Consider the following 18,897-nt stretch of genomic DNA (forward strand, 5'->3'; position numbering starts at 1 on the left):
TTTTTTGTGGTACGCGGGCCTCTCACTGTTGTGGCCTCTCCTGTTGCGGAGCACAGGCTCCGGACACACAGGCTCAGCGGCCATGGCTCACGGGCTCAGCCGCTCCGCGGCAGGTGGGATCTTCCCAGACCGGGGCACGAACCCATGTCCCCTGCATCGGCAGACGGACCCTCAACCACTGTGCCACCAGGGAAGCCCTATCATTACTAACTTTTAAATGTAGATTGACAGTACATCAGTATGATCACACTGGGTTGTGCCTTCCAGGCACACTTTTATACATGGAAATATTTTTTGCATAAAAGCCCTTTTGGGGTTGATTTTAACAAATAATTTAGGCTCATGCTCTTCTTTTTCAGCCCTGATGCTCTGATGATGTCAGGGGCAGAGCAGAACTCTCAGGAGGGAGGCAGGGTTGACACAGTGTTCCAGCAGGAGGCTAGGTTGGAACACTGCATCAGGTAAGAGTAAAATTACACCCCTGCCTCCGTAAGGATACAGTCTTAAAGACTAACTTTTGTGGGCGGCTATGAAGCTCTTTGTTGGAGTATTTATAAGGAGCCAAGTTGAAGGAAGTGTAGTTTATTTACAGACCTATTGCCTTTTCCCAGACTCATGACTGTTAATTTCTAGAACATAGGTAATTTGCTCTTTTTCTACTGCCATTTGTTGTTCTATATATGGAGTTAGGAAAGAAGCAATGTGTAATTTTGCTAGTTTATTCCAGAGATAATTTTTGAATTTTCTAGGACAGTGATTTTTTTCAAACTTTCTCATCTTAGGGACCCCTTTACATTCTTAAAAATTTTTGTGGACCCCCAAAATGGCTTTCTTTTTGTAGATTACATCTGTCAGTAGTAACCGTATTAGAAATGAAAACTGAAACATTTTTTTAAAATACTTACTGCTTTATTTTAAAATAACAAGAATATACCCTTACATATTAGCCTAGGTATTTTTAGGAAAATAACCATATTCTCCAAAATAAAAAAATTGTGGAAAAGGTGGCATTGTTTTACACTTTTGCTAATCTCTTTCATATTTGGTTTAATAGAAGATAGCTTAGAATCTCAACTAGCTGCATTCTGCATTCAATCTGATGAGTGTGTTACTTTGTTTGAGGTATATCAGGTGTTGGCACTCCAAGCCCTGAGGCCAGATCCAGTCTGCTGACTGTTTTTGTATAACCTGCAAGCAGAGTGGTTTTTGTTTTCAAAAAAGAATAATATTTATTACACATGAAAATATATGAAATTTGAATTTCAGCATCCATAAATAAAAATTTATTGGAACACGGCCAAGCCCATTCCTTTGTGAGTTACCTATAGCTGCTTTTGACAGTAGCACAGTTGAGTGGTTGCAACAGAGACCTTAGAGCCTGCAAAGCCTAAAATATTTACTGGCTAGCCCTTTGCAGAAAAAGGATGCCAATCCTTAGTACATGAAGAAAATTTGGCCTCACGTAGTAAAAGGGAGGACTATTTTCAGATAATTTTGGATATTCTTTGGTACTGCACCAAAACTCAACAAATGGTAATTTCTTAAAGGTTAATTGCAGTGTAAAAGCTGAAACCATATTAATGAATTGTACTGTTACATAGATCTGTCTTGAACTTTGAATGAATCTTTTACCCATGCACGGCTTTGTAACATAATGATGCACTGATTATTTGTAAAATATCAGTTCATTGAGTTGTACAGCTCTTTCAAATGTTGGGACATTTTATTATAAAATATCAAAAAGTGTGTTTGTTAATATCACAACCTATCTTATCAAGGAAGTACTGGGAAGCTCTTGAGCTTATAGACATGGATATACATTTTCCAAAATTCTAATCTTCACTTAAAAGCTCAAACTTTGTCATTAGTAACAAATACTGAAAATTGTTATTTTCCTTGAAGGGACAGGGTCACTTAATCCATTTTCAAGAAAATCCCTGCCTAATAGCCATGTCTGAATAATTACAGTTTATCACCTGTTCTTTCAAGAATAATAGTGGCCTGTTCAGCTGACATCTGAATCACACTGAGACAACCGTTGCACTTTAATATGGAGAAGTGCTTCATATTTGTTTCCCATTTTGCCACAGAATATTTTAAAACTGTGTTTCCAGGGGTGAGATTTAATAAAATTAATAATTTTTACTGCTTAATTGTGAACATCCTTCAGTGAAATTGTCATGCATATTTATTGATTTATTTATTTTTACATATTTTAACTGGAATGCATGGTGGTAAAGAATACAATGACTGCTATATTGTAGCAGTAATTACTATATATTTAGGTGCCACTGCCTTGATTCTTGCTAATAAGCTAGCAGTTTTACCCACCATTGCTTTTGCACCATCATGCATATGCCAACACAGAGAAAAAGCATTATTACTATTACAAAATAATTTTGACGTTTTAGACCCCCCTAACAGTGTCATGGGGACTCCAAGGAGTTCACGGTTCGCAGTTTAAGAATTGCTACTGTAGGAAATTAACTATTGGAATGACTATGAAGTATAATTATTTGGGTGAATAACACTTCAGTTCTTAGCCTCAAGAGGCTGGACCCACTGCAGCTTGGTACTAGTGAATCAAAGAGCTACCCAGAATCCATCCCAAACCTGAACTTCCCTGCAGTGGGGATGGTGTACATTCTGGCCCTAAATTTGTCAGTAGAAGACTAACAGGAGAACAGAGGTCTAGACGAGTCAAATCAGGGCCCCAGTTTGCCTTAAGGTGACATTTGAAACTTAAATAATAATGCAGTATGACTTTTAAATAGGTTCTTTTGAAAATTAATCATCCTGTAGTTAATACTATTTTTATTCTATTTTTCTTTTCTTTAATATCTGCTTTGGGAGATCTTTTAAAGACGCTTCTTCATTCACCATCCTTCTGACAGAGTTTCACTTCCGGTAAACTATCAAATCTATAGCTATTATCCTTCTTTCTTTAACTCCCTTTCCTTTTGTTTTGTTTTAATTTAATAAATTTATTTTATATTTATCTTTGGCTGCGTTGGGTCTTCGTTGTTGCACACAGGCTTTTCTCTAGTTGTGGCGAGCAGGGGTTACTCTTTGTTGCGGTGCACGGGCTTCTTATTGCGGTGGCTTCTCTTGTTGCGGAGCACAGGCTCTAGGCGCGTGGGCGCAGTAGTTGTGGCTCGCAGGCTCTAGAGCGTAGGCTTAGTAGTTGTGGCGCACGGGCTTAGCTGCTCCGCAGCATGTGGGATCTTCCCAGACCAGGGCTCAAACCCGTGTCTCCTGATCTCTGCCCAGTGACATATGTGGTCTCCCTGCATCCCTCGTCCATCCTCTCCCACATTTGCCGAAGTAAGCTGTCATACTGCTCTGATGTAGGGCTCACTAGAAGCATCTTGCTGGTGAGGTCCAGCTCCAGTTTGCCGTCGAGCGCCTTGCCATCCTCGCTGCAGTCCAAGTTGAAGCTGTTGTGGAGCCGCGCGGCAGTCGCCCCCGGAGAGCTGGGCTCGGGGACGAACATAGAGGCCGAGACCGGCGAGTCCATCCGGGAGCGACTCTGCTCCGCCACCATCTTTAATAACTTAGGCTAATTCATCTCCCTGTGTTACCATAGGAAAAAAAGTCCATGATTTTTGTTCACACTGAAAGCCACAAGCTATTTCCATGAGGAATTTGCTGCTACTATTTATTATAAATAATTTTTTCATTAGTTTTTCTCTAAGAGCATTGTGTTAAGAGGTCTTCATAGAACATTATATAAAGCATTTCTGCCTCTTATTTGTTCTTTATCAATCACTTTGGCACTTGTACTGAGAGAATTAAGAAAGAAATAGCAAGAATGCTTGATCTTAGAAAACAAAAATTTATCAAAGTATGATGCTGGACTACAAATTAGAACGTGCAGTGTGATATGACTGTAAAGAAATAATGTCAGGGTGAGTAAAAGGGAGGTATTTTGAGATAGTCATGTAACAGAATAGGTGAAGAAAAATTTTGAGACTTCTTCAGAGTATCAGTAGTTAATTTTGGTTCTAGGGAAATAATGGTAAAGGAGAATGAATTTAAATGAAGAAGAGCACACAAAAGTAACTCATTCAATAAATATTTGAGTGCCTAATATGTGGTAGGTCCTGTGTTAGGCACTAAAATGTGAAGGATTTACTTATGAATAGATTGGAAGGTTAAAACCTGTACATTGCTAAGTTGTTATATGGCTGTCTATATAGGGATCTGAAGTATAGTACTAACATTTAATGGCAAATGTCTTTCTTTCTGATGGAGAAACTCAGGTGCTATTTATTTTATTCAACTTGCCCATGGTCAAACAATGAGATAGTGACAGATATTAGAGTCATATTTTTGATACAGGTTCTAAACAGATTAGGTACTCTCCATTAATTTGGCAATCAATGTGATTTTCAGACTGGGATTATATTCAAAGCCATGTAAAATTTGGGAAGACTGGAATGAGAATTTAGTTACCATTAAATTCCTTCTGTTTTTAAATTACAATTTGAGAGCTTAGAGAAGCCTTAACTGATTAAAAGTAGAACATGATATCACATAATACTTTAAAAACCACTTTGAAATCCTGTCATGGATTTGTAGCTCTCTCAGTTAAGTCTGTAAATGCTAGTGAGCCTAACGATAAAAGTTTGTTTCGTGTGGGCTCATTGACTTTGCTTTTTGCTCATGCCCGGGCTCTTTCTCTCCTTTTGCTACCTGCCTTGAAAATATATGCTGCTTCTTGGTAACAAGGAAGACTTGTACAGAAAATTCTAAAGAATTAGTGTAAATCATCAGTTCCCAAAATATATGCCAAGGGAATATTGAGGGATTTTTATCTGATAAAAAAAGGTTTATATTTGGGAAAAACTGATTTAAACATGACAAGTCTTTGATATACAAATGTGTGTGGAGACACTCCAACAGGGAATTATAGTATTCCCAGATTTATTTGAATAGAAAACCCAATTTTTAAAAATACCTTACTGATTAATATTCCATGGAATACACTTTGGGAACTGGTGCAAATCCATCCCTACTAGAAAAAGATTCAAAGTATGTGCCCTATTGCATTGCTATGTACAACACTCTTTTTCTACTTATTTCTAACTAGATTTTATTTTCATGGAAAACTCTGATTTCAGGTAGACACTAAGTTGCAAGAATAAGTATTGCCTGATTGTCTGATTGTTAAGATGTTTGTTTTGGGAACATGAGAAAAGGAAATGCAGATTATAAATTACTACTTGTGAAAACCTTCTGTTAGGTTTTTATGAGTAAATATTCCTAAACTAAAATATATTGTTTATAGAGAATTTCTCTTTTTTAAATTGCAGACGTTGGGGATCAGCCAGGTGAGGTAGGTTATTCAGGCTCTCCTGCAGAAGCACCTCCAAGCAAGTCTCCATCTATGCCGTCACTAAACCAGACTTGGCCTGAGCTGAATCAGAGCAGTGAGGTTAGCAAAGCTTCCCTTTTCTCTCACTAACATTCACTTTTTTAAGGTAAGAAGTTCCAAGCAGGGTAATTTCAGCATATAGCTCTTTCAGCATGCATGCATAGTTGAGGGACCATATCAAATGTGACTGTGATAGATACTTGTAATTATATGACTCTGAGGTTTTCAAAGTACTTTTTCATATGTATATACTATCATTTAGTTTCCACCATTCATTCCTACTAAATCTCTGTGAGTTAGATGGGGCAGATGCATGAACTTAACAGTCAAAAGGGTAAATGTCTTGGACAAGATATCTTACAGCCAGTAAGGGACAAGGGCTGAGATTTGAACACAGGTCCTTTGGACGTTCAGTCAGCTAGCATACCTGCTGTGTCACACTGCCTTCTCATTCCTGTAAGCAAGGCCTGGGATGATAGATTTGGAATCTTAGCATTGGAAGTGATATGAGAAGCCACTAAACCAGCTTTCCACATGAAAAAAGTATTTTCTACATTCTAGGCTATTCATAGTAATTTATTTTATTTAATACAAAATGGAACGATTTAACCCTATTAAATGCAGTGGTTAAAGACCATGTTATATAAGACCAAGCCCAGCGTGGAAAACAGAATTTGAGAACCACCCCCCATTACTTTGGAACTCCATTATACAAAACAATAAAAGTAGGGCCACTATGATCAGAATAAGGGAAGAGGACCTGAGGCCCTGCCTCCACAAAGCACCCTCTGAGGCCCCTCTGTTAAATCTTCATGCTCTGTAGAACTTCAATTGAAAACCACTGCTCAGCCTGTTAGAGCACTTTTCTTTGTGAACAAGTTATATTTTTTTTCCTTACAGTCTTTTGTATCACTTTTAGATAGTGCTTGAAGCTTCTGTGCTTTCTGTGTCTTTTAAAGCCAGAAAAATACTGGGTTTAAGAGACACTAGTTAATTTTGGACAATTGAAAAACAAGAGAAGTAATTGGCAGGTTTAAAGTACTTTGCTGCTGCTTTATGACGTAATCACAGATACCTGCTTCTGAGACATTATAATATACATCTGTCATGCTGTCAGATATAAAACCATTTATATAAGTGTTTTTCTGGAGGGAAGATTTAAGCCTTGAAAGAATTTGCTAGTAGAGAGGCTTTATGGGGAATAGGCTCAGTGTTCCTGAAACCACTGTTTTTTGCTGCCTTTATTCATTTCTGTCATTTTTTTAAAAAAGCAGTATCAGATTAAAAGAGTATTTTTACTGATATCTGTTCATAAATAAAAGCAACTCTTTCTAAAGCATGTCAGTTCAAAAGCCCATCTTCATTCTAAGTAAAAATCACATGTGATCATTAAAGACTAGCAGTGGAAATCCCTTTCAAATCTGATTTAAGCAGTTGCATTTTCCCTTCTTAAATATTCTTACCAAGCTTCATTTTGTGGTGTTTGCCAATAAGGACATGAATGTCGTAATTGGTTTTTTTAACTATGTGTGGAAAATCAAAATGTTACTAAAACTAACATTGATTTTTGACACATTTTAATAATATTTATTTTTTAAAATTTACTTAGGATATAGAAATTATATTTTAATTTTCTACCTCAAAGCACTAATATTCTTTCAACAAATATTTATGCAGCACTTGCAAATACGGATGAGGCACTGTAGGGGATAACACTAATAATAATCCGTAACACATATTGAGCACTTTTGATGTGCCCGTTCTGTTCAAAAAGCTCTTTACATCCTTATAACAGTCCTGTGACATAGGCATTATTAGTCTCACGTTACAGATGGTACAACTGGAACACAGAGAGGTTAGATAACTTGCCTGAGGGTGTGCAGCGTAACTAGGATTCCAGTCATCTGGTTCCAGAGCCTGTGCTCTTAACCATTATACTAAAGTTACAAAGATAAGAGTGTTTCTCTGCTCTCCAGCTAGCTTACATACAGTCTTGTAAAATCAGGTAAAATCTCATGCCACCAAATAGGTAGACAAATGTCTTCTTTTTGGAAAAAATATTCTGCATCTAAACTTTTCTCCATAGTTAGATAATTAGGATTTTAAAAATTCCTACTGTACCTATGCAACAATAATTATTGAAGAAACTAATTATATTAACAAATATTGGTAAGTCACTTCCCTGAAGTGATGTCCCATGATAAAAGTGAATCACTGTGGATTTTCTTTATTCAGGAAACACACTGAATGCATCAGTATTTCCCAGTATATCTTAATTTTATGATTTTAAAACTAATCTTTAGGGAAAGCTGTTGAATGATTGCATTAGCCATTTCTGTAGATAATTTTTATAAATGTGTTCATTTGCTAACATTTAGTTTCTACATGTCTTCTCAAATTGAATATTACTATTTTAAATAGTAAGTCGAACTTTGAAGCATAAAAGTGTATACTTTTCTATACTGAATTATAAAAAGAGGATTTTGGTTAATGGAGTAGGTGTGTCTGTGTGTAAACATTCATGTGTATATATTGTATATGTGCAGATGTTTTTCCTTCTTCAGAGTATAACTGGTAATTCTTAAGAATCAAATTTTAATGATAATTTTAATATGATTTTGATATAAAATCCTATACTGTTTATTACTAAGATCTTCAAATGGAATTTACTAAAATTAATAATTACTTATCACTCCACCTAATTTGAGGTATGATATTTGTGTACCTCTTTTTAGAAGAGTAGTATTTCATATCAAAATACATCTTCTATATATAACACATACTCAGTTGCTTGATTTGCTCTCATTGTGGCCGCATTCTGATTTTTCTAGCATGGGGTTGGAGGTGGGTGCCTGATTGGCAGTTTTGTCTTGTGGTCTGGCATGGCCCTGTTCATAATGCTGATTACAGGGGTTGACTTGCTACAGATTGACATAAGCTCAAACTTACATTAATTCCAGAATTCTTTGCATTTTATCTCAATTATATTTTATTAAATATCTATACATATGTACAGAATATGTGCACATACATAATAGAATCATCTTTCAGGGGTCGCACTGGCAAGTCGCACTGACTTGCTTTGTTTTGACCAAAACTTTGGTACTCAGAATTCATTAGTACCACCAAATCAGTGCATTAACATTTGGATTTTAAAAGAAGGATTTGAAGTTATTCTTTCTCTAGTCAAGACAAACCCCTTTATATTTTTCTTTTGTCACCATTTATACCACTTAGACTCTGTTCCTTTATTGTGTTTTGAGTTGAATTCTGTAAGGCTTTGAATCTCTCCCATAGAGATTGCAATAAATTGTTACTGTACATTTGATCGTGAAGCTGCTCACTTTACATTACAAGATGACCCAGCATAGATAATGTAGAATGTTTATGGAAAAACAGAACTTACGGAATTTTGTCAGGCCTACGAAACACAACTTGCAGTGCAACCTCTGAATTACTTTGCTTAAATCTTCTCCGGTGATCTTTTACTCCATCTTTCTCATCATGCTGACTTGTCTCTCTGTCTGTTCAGCAGTGGGAGACATTTAGTGAACGCTCTTCAAGCTCACAAACTCTGACCCAATTTGATTCTAACATTGCACCAGCTGATCCTGTAAGTCAATCACTTAGCTTGCTTGTTTGAAATTAATTTTATTAACCCAAATTTTCATTCATTATGGTTTTTAGCTGATATGCATGATTCAGTGGAGTGCTTAGAGGGAAATGATGGCAGGCTTTTCAATTTTTGTGTGTTTAATGGTGGAAAGAACTTTTTTTTTTTTTTTTTACCATTCTTTGTATTTTCTAGTTATTTTAATGAGAGAAATCTGTGTTTTTAAAATCTGATACATGTGTCTAAAGGAGCATTTTGTGACAGTTGATTTAGTTGACCTTGTTTTCATTTGCTAATTGAGTGTATGTTTTATTAAACATACTGCTTATTTCAGTGTAATGACAGTAAATACTATTTTATTTGTATGCTTACACATCATGTAACATGTGCTGTGTATGTAAATATGCAGTGTCATCTTTTATTTTAACAGTCCAGATGGTACAGCTTTGACTTAATTAGTATGTTGAGTCCTGTTACAAGAGAATCAAGTTCAGCAAAACAATAGTGCTGTTGGTCAAAGATTTCCATTGTGCAGAGGAGGCTCTGTCTTGTCTTCCTGTGGTTCACTGTGTTGCTTTGAAAATGCTACAAAGTTCACATCCTGATTTAAAAAATAAATTCTGTCCAATAGATTGAACTTCATATATGCCCCACGCGCCCCTTAAGTTATTTGAAAACTTCTGTACTGTAGCTGTTACAGTCTTCTCACTGTTCACTCCTGCTTTTTCTTTTATTTTTCATTTTTTCCTATAAAGAGAAGGACATGCTAATAAGTACCTTTCAAAAAGAAAAGATGAAGTAAGTAGGAAGGGAAGAAGAGTGTAAAGGTAGGATTTTTAAAAATGAGTTCAGTGAAAAGAATTGGAGAAAGTGACACAAGGCATTCTTTCTAGGTGTTTCTGACCAAAGATAGCCAGCATTTATTAATTAAATGTTAAAATAGTCTTATTATTTAATATGGATTTGGGAGAAGTGGCATTTAAAGATAATAGTACATCTTCAACATTTTAAATTAATGGCTCTTTGATGTGTTTTATAATTTTAAAGAATTTATATCTGTTGGAAATACAGAGAATGCTGTTATATTGAATTCAAACATAATGTATGGAAGTGTTTTAAGTGTCTGTTTTATAATCTATTCATTATTCAGGGACCAATTAATGTGTAGATTATCTGAGCCTTTGGCCTTCTCTTTCCTTACTACTTTGAGGACATTAATCTTTGCTTTTAGTCTCTGAAAAATGGGAGAGAAATAAAAAGGCAACACGTAACAATTTTTACTGCTTATTAGCAGCCGTAATTAAAGTTTCTTGGGAAGTGACAGGTGCTATAAGCTAAAAGAAAGTTTTACTTTAGCTCTGAGTTTCATTTCTCCATATTATTCTTATCTCCTACTTACAGAGTCAAGTTAATTTTATTTAAAGTACTTAAAGTATTTTACAGGAAAGGATGTAGTGGTAGAGACTCTTTTATTCTCTAACCCTTAAGAGATATTCAAAGTAATAATTCATAGTATTATGATCTTTGTCAGGCCAGAAAAGAACATTAAATATAAAAATCTAGAACTCGGAGGCAAAATAAATTGACTCATGACTGGCAGGAAATGCAGGGAAATAGTTGACTTAATAACAGTGATATTCTTGTAACTTCTTGGAAATAATATCCAAATTTGTGAATTCAAGCTCTAGTGTTTTAAATGATATGGCACAGTACTTTCTTTCGTTATTTCTAGTATGGCAGGAGGCTCTAGGAAAGAAAGTTTTAAATGGTTAATTGACATTTTAAACTTGAATTTAGACCTCTAAATTTGATAAAGTTGGCAGTCTTAAATATTTATAATCTGGTACCTAGAAACATCTTTTTTCTTTTACCCTGGCAAACTGTAATCTCACTATAAACTTTCAATTAGTACAATGCCCTGCTTTCAGTGAAGGTCTGAGTTTCTTAACCTTCATTTAATTCTTACCTGACATATTACCAGTCTACAGAACACAGCCTGTGGCCACATTCCCAAATGATCCTTTGTAAGGTTTATATAAATAAGGATTATAAGTAAGTAAATAAGGTCCATTCAGATTAGAAGAGACTCACATAGGAGAAAAAGAACACTACAGTTCTGATATGAATTTAACATATCTTACAGTGTCAGAAACACTCAATGGAATAATTTTTAAAAGCCAAATTTTGATAAGTAGATATTGCTCAATAAAGCTTGTCTGTGAAGGACTCCAAACTGCTCTGTAGCACTTAGAGACAGCCGTCACCCAGTACAGTGACCTCACATGCAAACTGAGATGGTTAATTATTAGGCTCCCAGAATTGTTATGAAACTGAGTTTCTGATATCTCATTTCCAGAAACTTGATTACTTTTGTTGAACTGCTTTTTCTGGTAGAATCTGTTTCCACCAGGAAATTCTAGACTGACGAGAAAAGTGCAGTGCACTAGTCTCTGCCATGACTTATCTCAGATCTTGAGTGCTGTAGAATGTTTGACTCACTCAGGGTATGAAAAGGGAGTTCATTTGATCACTGATTATGCCCAGCCAACTCAGTTGGTTTGCTGGAGCCCCCTTCCAGGTGCCTGTGTTATTCTCTAGGAATACCAAGATGTCAAAAAACAAGTCCAGTCTTAAGTAGACCACAGCTTAATCATTATAAACTGATGGTTGTAATATAGCTGACTTTGATAATTATCATATGTAGCCGTGAACAAAACTGTGGGCAGAGAACTGTGGGCTAACTCAGCCCAGTGTGTTTGGGCAAGTTTTCACAAAAGAGGGTATGTTTGTATGTATTTAACAAAAAAAAAAAATGTCATGAAGAACCTAGGGGTAAGACAGGAATAAAGACACAGACCTACTAGAGAATGGACTTGAGGACACAGGGAGGGGGAAGGGTAAGCTGGGACGAAGTGAGAGAGTGGCATGGACATATATACACTACCAAACATAAAATAGATAGCTAGTGGGAAGCAGCCGCATAGCACAGGGAGATCAGCTCAGGTGCTTTGTGACCACCTAGAGGGCTGGGATAGGGAGGGTGGGAGGGAGGGAGACGCAAGAGGGAGGAGATATGGGGATATGTGTATATGTATAGCTGGTTCACTTTGTGTTATAAAGCAGAAACTAACACACCATTGTAAAGCAATTATACTCCAATAAAGATGTAAAAAAAAAGAGTGAGATGATGAGCACCTGAACTAAGTGACACAGGAATAGCAAGTAGGCAGGGCCGGTTTCAGACAGACAGGATAGTAAGATTTAAGCCAAGTAGAAAATGTAGATATTTGAGCACAATAGAATATTCAATAAAGTACTAAGATGTATAAAATCAAGTACCTAAATATATGATACAAATGTGCCATGAGTGTTTAGGAATGGGTTTCCTAAAGGCTTTGGGTGATTTGAATAGTTAGAAGAAAGTGAGCAGAGCTTGCCAGTCAGTCTCTTTACTTTTTTCTCTATTTTTAAATATGGGGATGCTACTTTGGAGCAGAGAAAGTGTTACTTTGGCATCTTGTGCTCAGGACCCAGAGACTTACAGGCATTTGTGGTTCTTCCTCTGGGTGTTGAAATGCTTAAAGTCAAAGCTCACTCTTCTGCTGCATGTCACAGTCACAGACTGAGCTTCTGATCCCTAGTGTGAAGTTGGGCCTGGTCATCTGTGTTAAAGCTCTTCCAGGAATTGCCTTGTCCTACTAGTAGCAGGATCCACTGGATTAAAGCTATTGCAGGCTCATAGCAACAATTAGTTATATGACTGAAGTATGCAATAGGAAATTGATTTGCTGGTACGGAAACTTATGCAGATTATTTAGAGAATGAATAGAACATTCATGATTTTCTCTTTAGGGGGTCATTATTGTGACTTCCCTTTATTGTACTGGAAATATATGAAAAGGCTACTTAATACTTCTGTTACAAATTTTATAAATATGATTCTGTACATACACACAGAATATGTATTAGATCAATATTATGAGTTAAAGCATCTAATAAGTTTTCCTTGCTTGTTTTTTCTTAGTGTGCTTTGGGTTTGGAATAAGCATGAATCTATCATGCTTTCTCCTTTAATCTTGCCTTAGAATGTTAAAATCTGATTCTCAGCAGTTATTTCTGCTATTAAAATTGTAAGTTAAGAAAATAGTAGTTATTCTTAAAGCCATGTTTTTCATAACCATAAACATAACAAACAACATCTTGAGTGTATTGTTAATAATTTCCTCAGTATGACTCATTCTTATGTGAGAAATCTAAACTTTTATCCATCTATTATGTTTATGTAACTTTACTGTAACTGTAGAGTAACTGTAACTGTAACTCTAGAGTTGTAGGGGAAATGTTAGTCCAGGTTTATTAAATAGTACATAACCCTGTCCAGAATCTCACTGGTGTAGGGACAGGAAATTACTGTAAATGGATTTATCTGTATAATTGCAGTAAAGAATTCATTTGTTATAAATGGGTTGAATTTAGAGATTATGCGAATAAGCCAAGGAGACCTGTCAAACAGGAGATGGTATGCTAGAACTTGCAGAGGTGTGGTGTTAATACTGTCACCAAAATAGTGTCCAACTTAAATTGAAAGGTCATTATCCTTCACACTAAACTATAAATTTAAATTCATTACTAGATATTTGAAATTTAAGGATCTCAAGTTCAGTCTTTAGCAGCAGCACATACAAAATATGAGCTGACTCCTAGTAGAAGGGGCTGAACTCCTGTAGGCATGTTTTTTAGTTGGTCTGTTGCTGTTAAGTCAAATGCTTGATCCCGTTCTAGTTCCTCCCCTGGGCATCTCAGCTCCCAGGGCCAGGCCTCCCTGGCTACCCAGATGCACCTTTCTCTCTTCCTTCCCTTTTGGAGAGGCTGCCATACATTGCCTTATACTCTTTTCAGAAGTTTATTCTGTCAGTTCCTTTACTCCTCTAACTAGACTTGCCGCTCATGACTTAAGTTGAGAATTGTCAGATGTAATATAATCGTGAAAAAGTTTAAGGAAGGTATTAGTGTTAGAGTAGGAGTGTTACTTATCCTAACTCTTAAAAAAATGGGTTCCTTTGTAGAAGTTTTATGCATGAATTTTAAACAGTTCTGTAGAACTAATCTATGGAAAGTATGTATCATGCCTACTGTTACAATATGACAGGCATCTCATTAACTTTGTTTTATATATGAAAAAGAAAAGTGTCAGATTTTTTGAGTTTAGTGAAAATGAATTCAGTCTTTTACTTAGTCTTTGGGTTCTCATGAAATAGTTCCTTTTAACCTCAAAGGTTCAGATTTATATAATTTCATCAGATCATTTCACACTTTGCCTTTGAATATTGTCTTGAATTGTATTTTTGTAAGATCAGTTTTTTTTCTCAAATCTTTAATCACTCAAAGTTAAAATGTACTTTTTATAAAACAAATCAGATTATTAGGCGTATATAGAAAACTTGATTTTTAAAAATATAATTCTGGAACTTTTATTTTTAAAATTAATTTTCATGCTTGTCTTAGTGTGAATGAGGAACTCTGTCCACCAGTTTTTGAAGTGTTTTTAATTCTGGTTATTTCAGGGTACCTGCTTGGCATTTTTAATACAAATTCTGTATTTCCTCCCATTTGTCTGTAGGATACTGCTATTGTTCATCCAGTTCCCATTCGTATGACTCCAAGCAAAATCCACATGCAGGAAATGGAACTTAAAAGAACTGGCAGTGGTAAGGAAGCTGTTGCTGGGTTGTATCTTAGGTTGTATCTTAGGTTATATTTTAGATTAGCATCAAACCAAAATACACAGGTAATCATTCTGAGTTCAGGTTTCTTTTGTTAATTGCTTATTTTTTAACATAGTACTTTCTGCAATTATATTTGTACTGTGTGTGTGTGCTTGCATATTTTTTAAAATTTATATTACAGTTTTAAAAGCAAATTACTGAATTTAATTTATAAAGTTTTTAAATAAGGATGTTTGGAAAACGTGGCTTTTCTAATACCCTGTGGGTTTTTATGATCATTCTTGTGAATTTACATTTAAAGTATGTTCCAATTTTAACCGAAGAGGTGTATGTTAAAGTGAATCTTGACTTTGAAATAGTATATTTTGCTTTAACTCTTGAAGTTTCTCCTCATTTTAGATTAAATGTTTTAGTTAGGGTCTCTCACAGATAGATTTGTTTTCTATGTAAGTCAACAACATAAATTACTTATTTTACAGTCATTTGTGTGGTGTTTTATTTAACTAATTGCCCTACAGGGATAAAATTAACAAAGTATGAGCATGCAGATTGACTTTTTCATTATAAAGTATCTTCTGTTGTGGCAGAAAACAAAATTCTATATAAACAGGTTTATGTTTGTCCTGTTAAATATTATTTTGTCTTACATTTCATGGATTTACTTGCTACTTCTTCGGAGTATTGAAACAAAGTCTTGTACTCTGAGGTTTATGAATTTATTAATTCAGATACCTATATCTTGTATTTTTACCTATTAATTCTCTCCTAGATCATACTAATCCCACTAGCCCATTACTTGTGAAAACATCTGACCTTTCAGAAGAAAATAAGATAAATTCATCAGTGAAATTTGCTTCTGGAAATACTGTAGGTAAGTGAAAGAATTACATCTTCCATTTGAGTTTTATTTAAGTCTGGACTTAGAGTCTGAATAATTCAAATATATAACCATTTAATATTATCTTCACTGGATAATGCAGAGAATAGTCAGTCCTTTTAAACACCCCACCCTCTGTATGAATAAATGGTTGCCCATTGCCACTAAACCTTCTTCAAGGCAGGCCTCCTGTTTGCCATCCCTCTCAACTAGCCAGATTTTGTACGTTGGCTCTTTCCCACTAGCTCCTTTCTTTCTCTCTCACAAGAAATTGTGTATATATTCATTCATTCAGCCAATGTTAATAGAATACTGTGTGCCAGGCTCTGTTCTAGACACTGGGGATTCAGCAGTAAACAAAACAAAACAAAAAAATCTTTGCCCTTTTGGAGTTTACATTCTGTAGGGGAGGTAACAGAAAAAAAGGACTCATATCTTAGGAGATAATTAACACCCTGGATAAAAATTAAGTTGTGAAAGGGGAGAGGTAATGACATTTTAAATAAGGTGATCAAAGAAGGCCTTGAGTTAAACCTTGAAGGAGACGAGGAATTGGGCTGTGTGAATATCTGAAGGAAGAATGTTTAAGGCACAAGGAACAGCCAATATGAAGCCGTGGTTTAGGGAAGATGCCTTATTTACTGGGAACAGCAAGCAAACGCCCGAAATAGAACTAGTTAGTAAATTCGGCAGGCCATTTAGAAGGTTTTTGAATGGAGAAGTGACATAATCTGACCTTCCTTTTTTAGCAGGATCATTCTGGCTGCTGTATTGGGAATAGGCCAGAAGAAGGCAAGAGTTCAAACAGGGAAAGGCCATTTTAGGAAACAGTTATAACAATACAGGCAAGAGAAGATGATGGCTTGGCCTAGGGTGGTAGCAGTAGAAGTGCTGAGAAGTGGTCAGATTCTGGTTAGATTTTGGTAGGAAAAGACCACAGTATTTGCTTGAATGTCAAGGGGTGGGGGTGGGGGGTCATGGATGGTTCAAGGGATCTTAGCAACTGGGAATTGACAGAGTCTGTGGTAGGAGAAGGTTTGTTGTTGTGGGGGGAGTAGGAGTTCAGGTTTGGACATGATAAGCTTGAGATGCCTATTAGAACATCCAAATGGAAATTCGTTAATTTTAGCATCCTTCTTGTACCAATTAAGTAAACTTCTCAGTGATTTGACAAGAAAAAGGAAAGGGATACATTTTGAAATGAAACTAAACCAAATAACCAGTCCCTTCAATATATCACTCTTGAAAGGTATGAGTAGTATTTCTTCAAATTATCCCTAGAGTTTCTATTTTAAAACTTCTTTACTGCTTCACAACTCTTAGTCTCTTCTGGGATTCTCTTCTTCATAAAACTTTGAGGAAATTGAAAATGATATTACCTCAGGTGAAAAATTGATACCCTCTGGTTAATTTCATAAATTTTATTATTGTCTAAGCACATTTTATTCCCTTGTCAAATTTTTAAAAATTTTACATTAACAGTTTTTAAGTTAGCTTTTTTACTTAAGATATTTCTAATTCACTGTTTAAAAATGAATTCACTGTTTAAAAATGTAATAAACAAAAATAAGAAAATGAAAATTACTTGTAATCTCACTATTCTACGAGTGACCGTGATTAGCATTCCTTGTCAACCTTAATCCTCATTCTGTGCATGTTATATTCTTATATGAAATGAAACTGTAATATATGTACTGTTTTCTGTCCTCCTTCCATGTAACTTATTTTGAATATTTCTGTTATTAAATAATAACTTTTTTAGATTGTAACTTGTTCTCTGTGCATAGTATTGTGTTGTGTAAATAGTCCATGATTTATTTGATTTATATCTGATTTTTTGCAGTTAGTAATACTATGATGAAATGTTAACGTGTTAGCCAATCTTTGAATATCTCTGATTTGAAACAATAATTCAGTTATATAAATGATTATTATTAAATAGGATATATCCCATTTATCAGCAGATGGTTACAGTAGTTCAGACTCTTTTACTTCGGATCCAGAACAGATTGGGAACAATGTAACTCGTCAAAGGTTAGTGTTTCTGTCAATAAAAAGCATAATTATAATATCTTGTTAACGTTTTAATATTTAAAATTATTTAAAACCAAATATAAGTTATTTTTCTCTGTTCTTCTGTTCTGCACTTCTCTAAAGGCTGTTAGGTTACCTACTGATTTATGTAAAAGGGAAATGATTTTGATTCTTTCCAACTTTAATAGGAAAACAAAAGGAACTGTTATGTCTTCATGGTATTCTGTGGAAGGTTTAAAATGAGCTGATAATTTCTTGACAGTAGTGGTTGAATACAGTCCTTTTTGTAGCTCATCAGTGAGAGTCTATTTAAATAAGAAATGTGCAGATTTCCTTTCATAGCCTTATGGGCAAGTACCAAAAATTCAGTGTTTTAAAATGTCATCTGGAAGCACAGCCCAGTGTTGTACTACCTACCCACCCTGAAGATCTGCATTATATATAACATCTCAGGCACAAACAAAAAAAGGTGTGGGGTAGGGTGAGGGTAGCAACTAGGGCTCTGTCTACAAGGGCTTCACTGTCCACTCAGAACTGTGCACAGGACAGAAGCATCTTTCTCCCCCGCTTTTCACGCATTGTAAGAGCCTTTTGCCACACTCCTGGAGAATATATGGAGAGGGTGGTAATATAGAATCTCTGAAGAGCTCACACAGTCAGAAGGCTGCCTTTTCATATATCTTAGAGTTCTCAGCCAGTTTGGATTTTAGTCTACTTTTTATTCCTGTTAGTGAGGATCAGATTGCTAAAGTCCATGAGACTCTTTTCGGTATACATAGAAGACTTTGGTGGCCAGTAAGTGAATCTCGAGAGAGGGTTGAGCATGAGGATAAATAATCACCTCTAAAATGAGAAGGCCTGTGGTAACACAGGAATGGGCATCTCACATAGTGGAGCCACATTCTACCTCAGCTTACCAAACTTTAAATAAGTTGAAAGCTAACCGTATCTGAAAGTAGAGTTTCTCTTTTTTGAAAATAGCTTTTCAGACTAATATTATCTTTAAATGAATGGAAAAACATTACACTAGGTTAGAAGTCTACCTTGAATTCATGTTAATAACTAACTTTCTTTTTAAATTTTTTGAAACTTTGTTGAATGTATAATTATACTTTATAAAGAAAATTATTTGCCATATTAAATACTTGTTGAATGCACATCATAAACAGTACTGTTTATTCATTGTAATACTTGTCTGTCCTCTGGAGAAAATGTCACACCAATAAGATCCTTTGCTGCTTAGCTGAGTTTGAATGCTTAAGAAGAAAAA

The 18,897-nt window shown here is 35.4% G+C and overlaps 1 protein-coding gene across 5 annotated transcripts in view; it reads left to right on the top strand.

Moving 5' to 3' along the window:
- Positions 1-18,897, top strand: part of REPS1 (RALBP1 associated Eps domain containing 1) — a 71,718-nt gene that overhangs the window by 42,401 nt on the left and 10,420 nt on the right. The window contains exons 9-13 of one of the 5 annotated variants that reach the window (XM_007467593.1): positions 5,316-5,437; positions 8,910-8,990; positions 14,611-14,698; positions 15,486-15,587; positions 17,558-17,627. In XM_007467593.1, the coding sequence (XP_007467655.1) occupies positions 5,316-5,437; positions 8,910-8,990; positions 14,611-14,698; positions 15,486-15,587; positions 17,558-17,627 (463 nt within the window). Of the gene's footprint in view, positions 1-5,315; positions 5,438-8,909; positions 8,991-14,610; positions 14,699-15,485; positions 15,588-17,554; positions 17,628-18,897 lie in introns of all 5 variants that reach the window. The other 4 variants (XM_007467592.1, XM_007467594.1, XM_007467595.1 and 1 more) reach the window with 4 other exon arrangements.

The sequence above is a fragment of the Lipotes vexillifer genome, unplaced genomic scaffold (assembly GCF_000442215.2).
Source record: "Lipotes vexillifer unplaced genomic scaffold, Lipotes_vexillifer_v1.1 scaffold569, whole genome shotgun sequence".
In the NCBI taxonomy this organism is placed as follows: domain Eukaryota; kingdom Metazoa; phylum Chordata; class Mammalia; order Artiodactyla; family Lipotidae; genus Lipotes; species Lipotes vexillifer.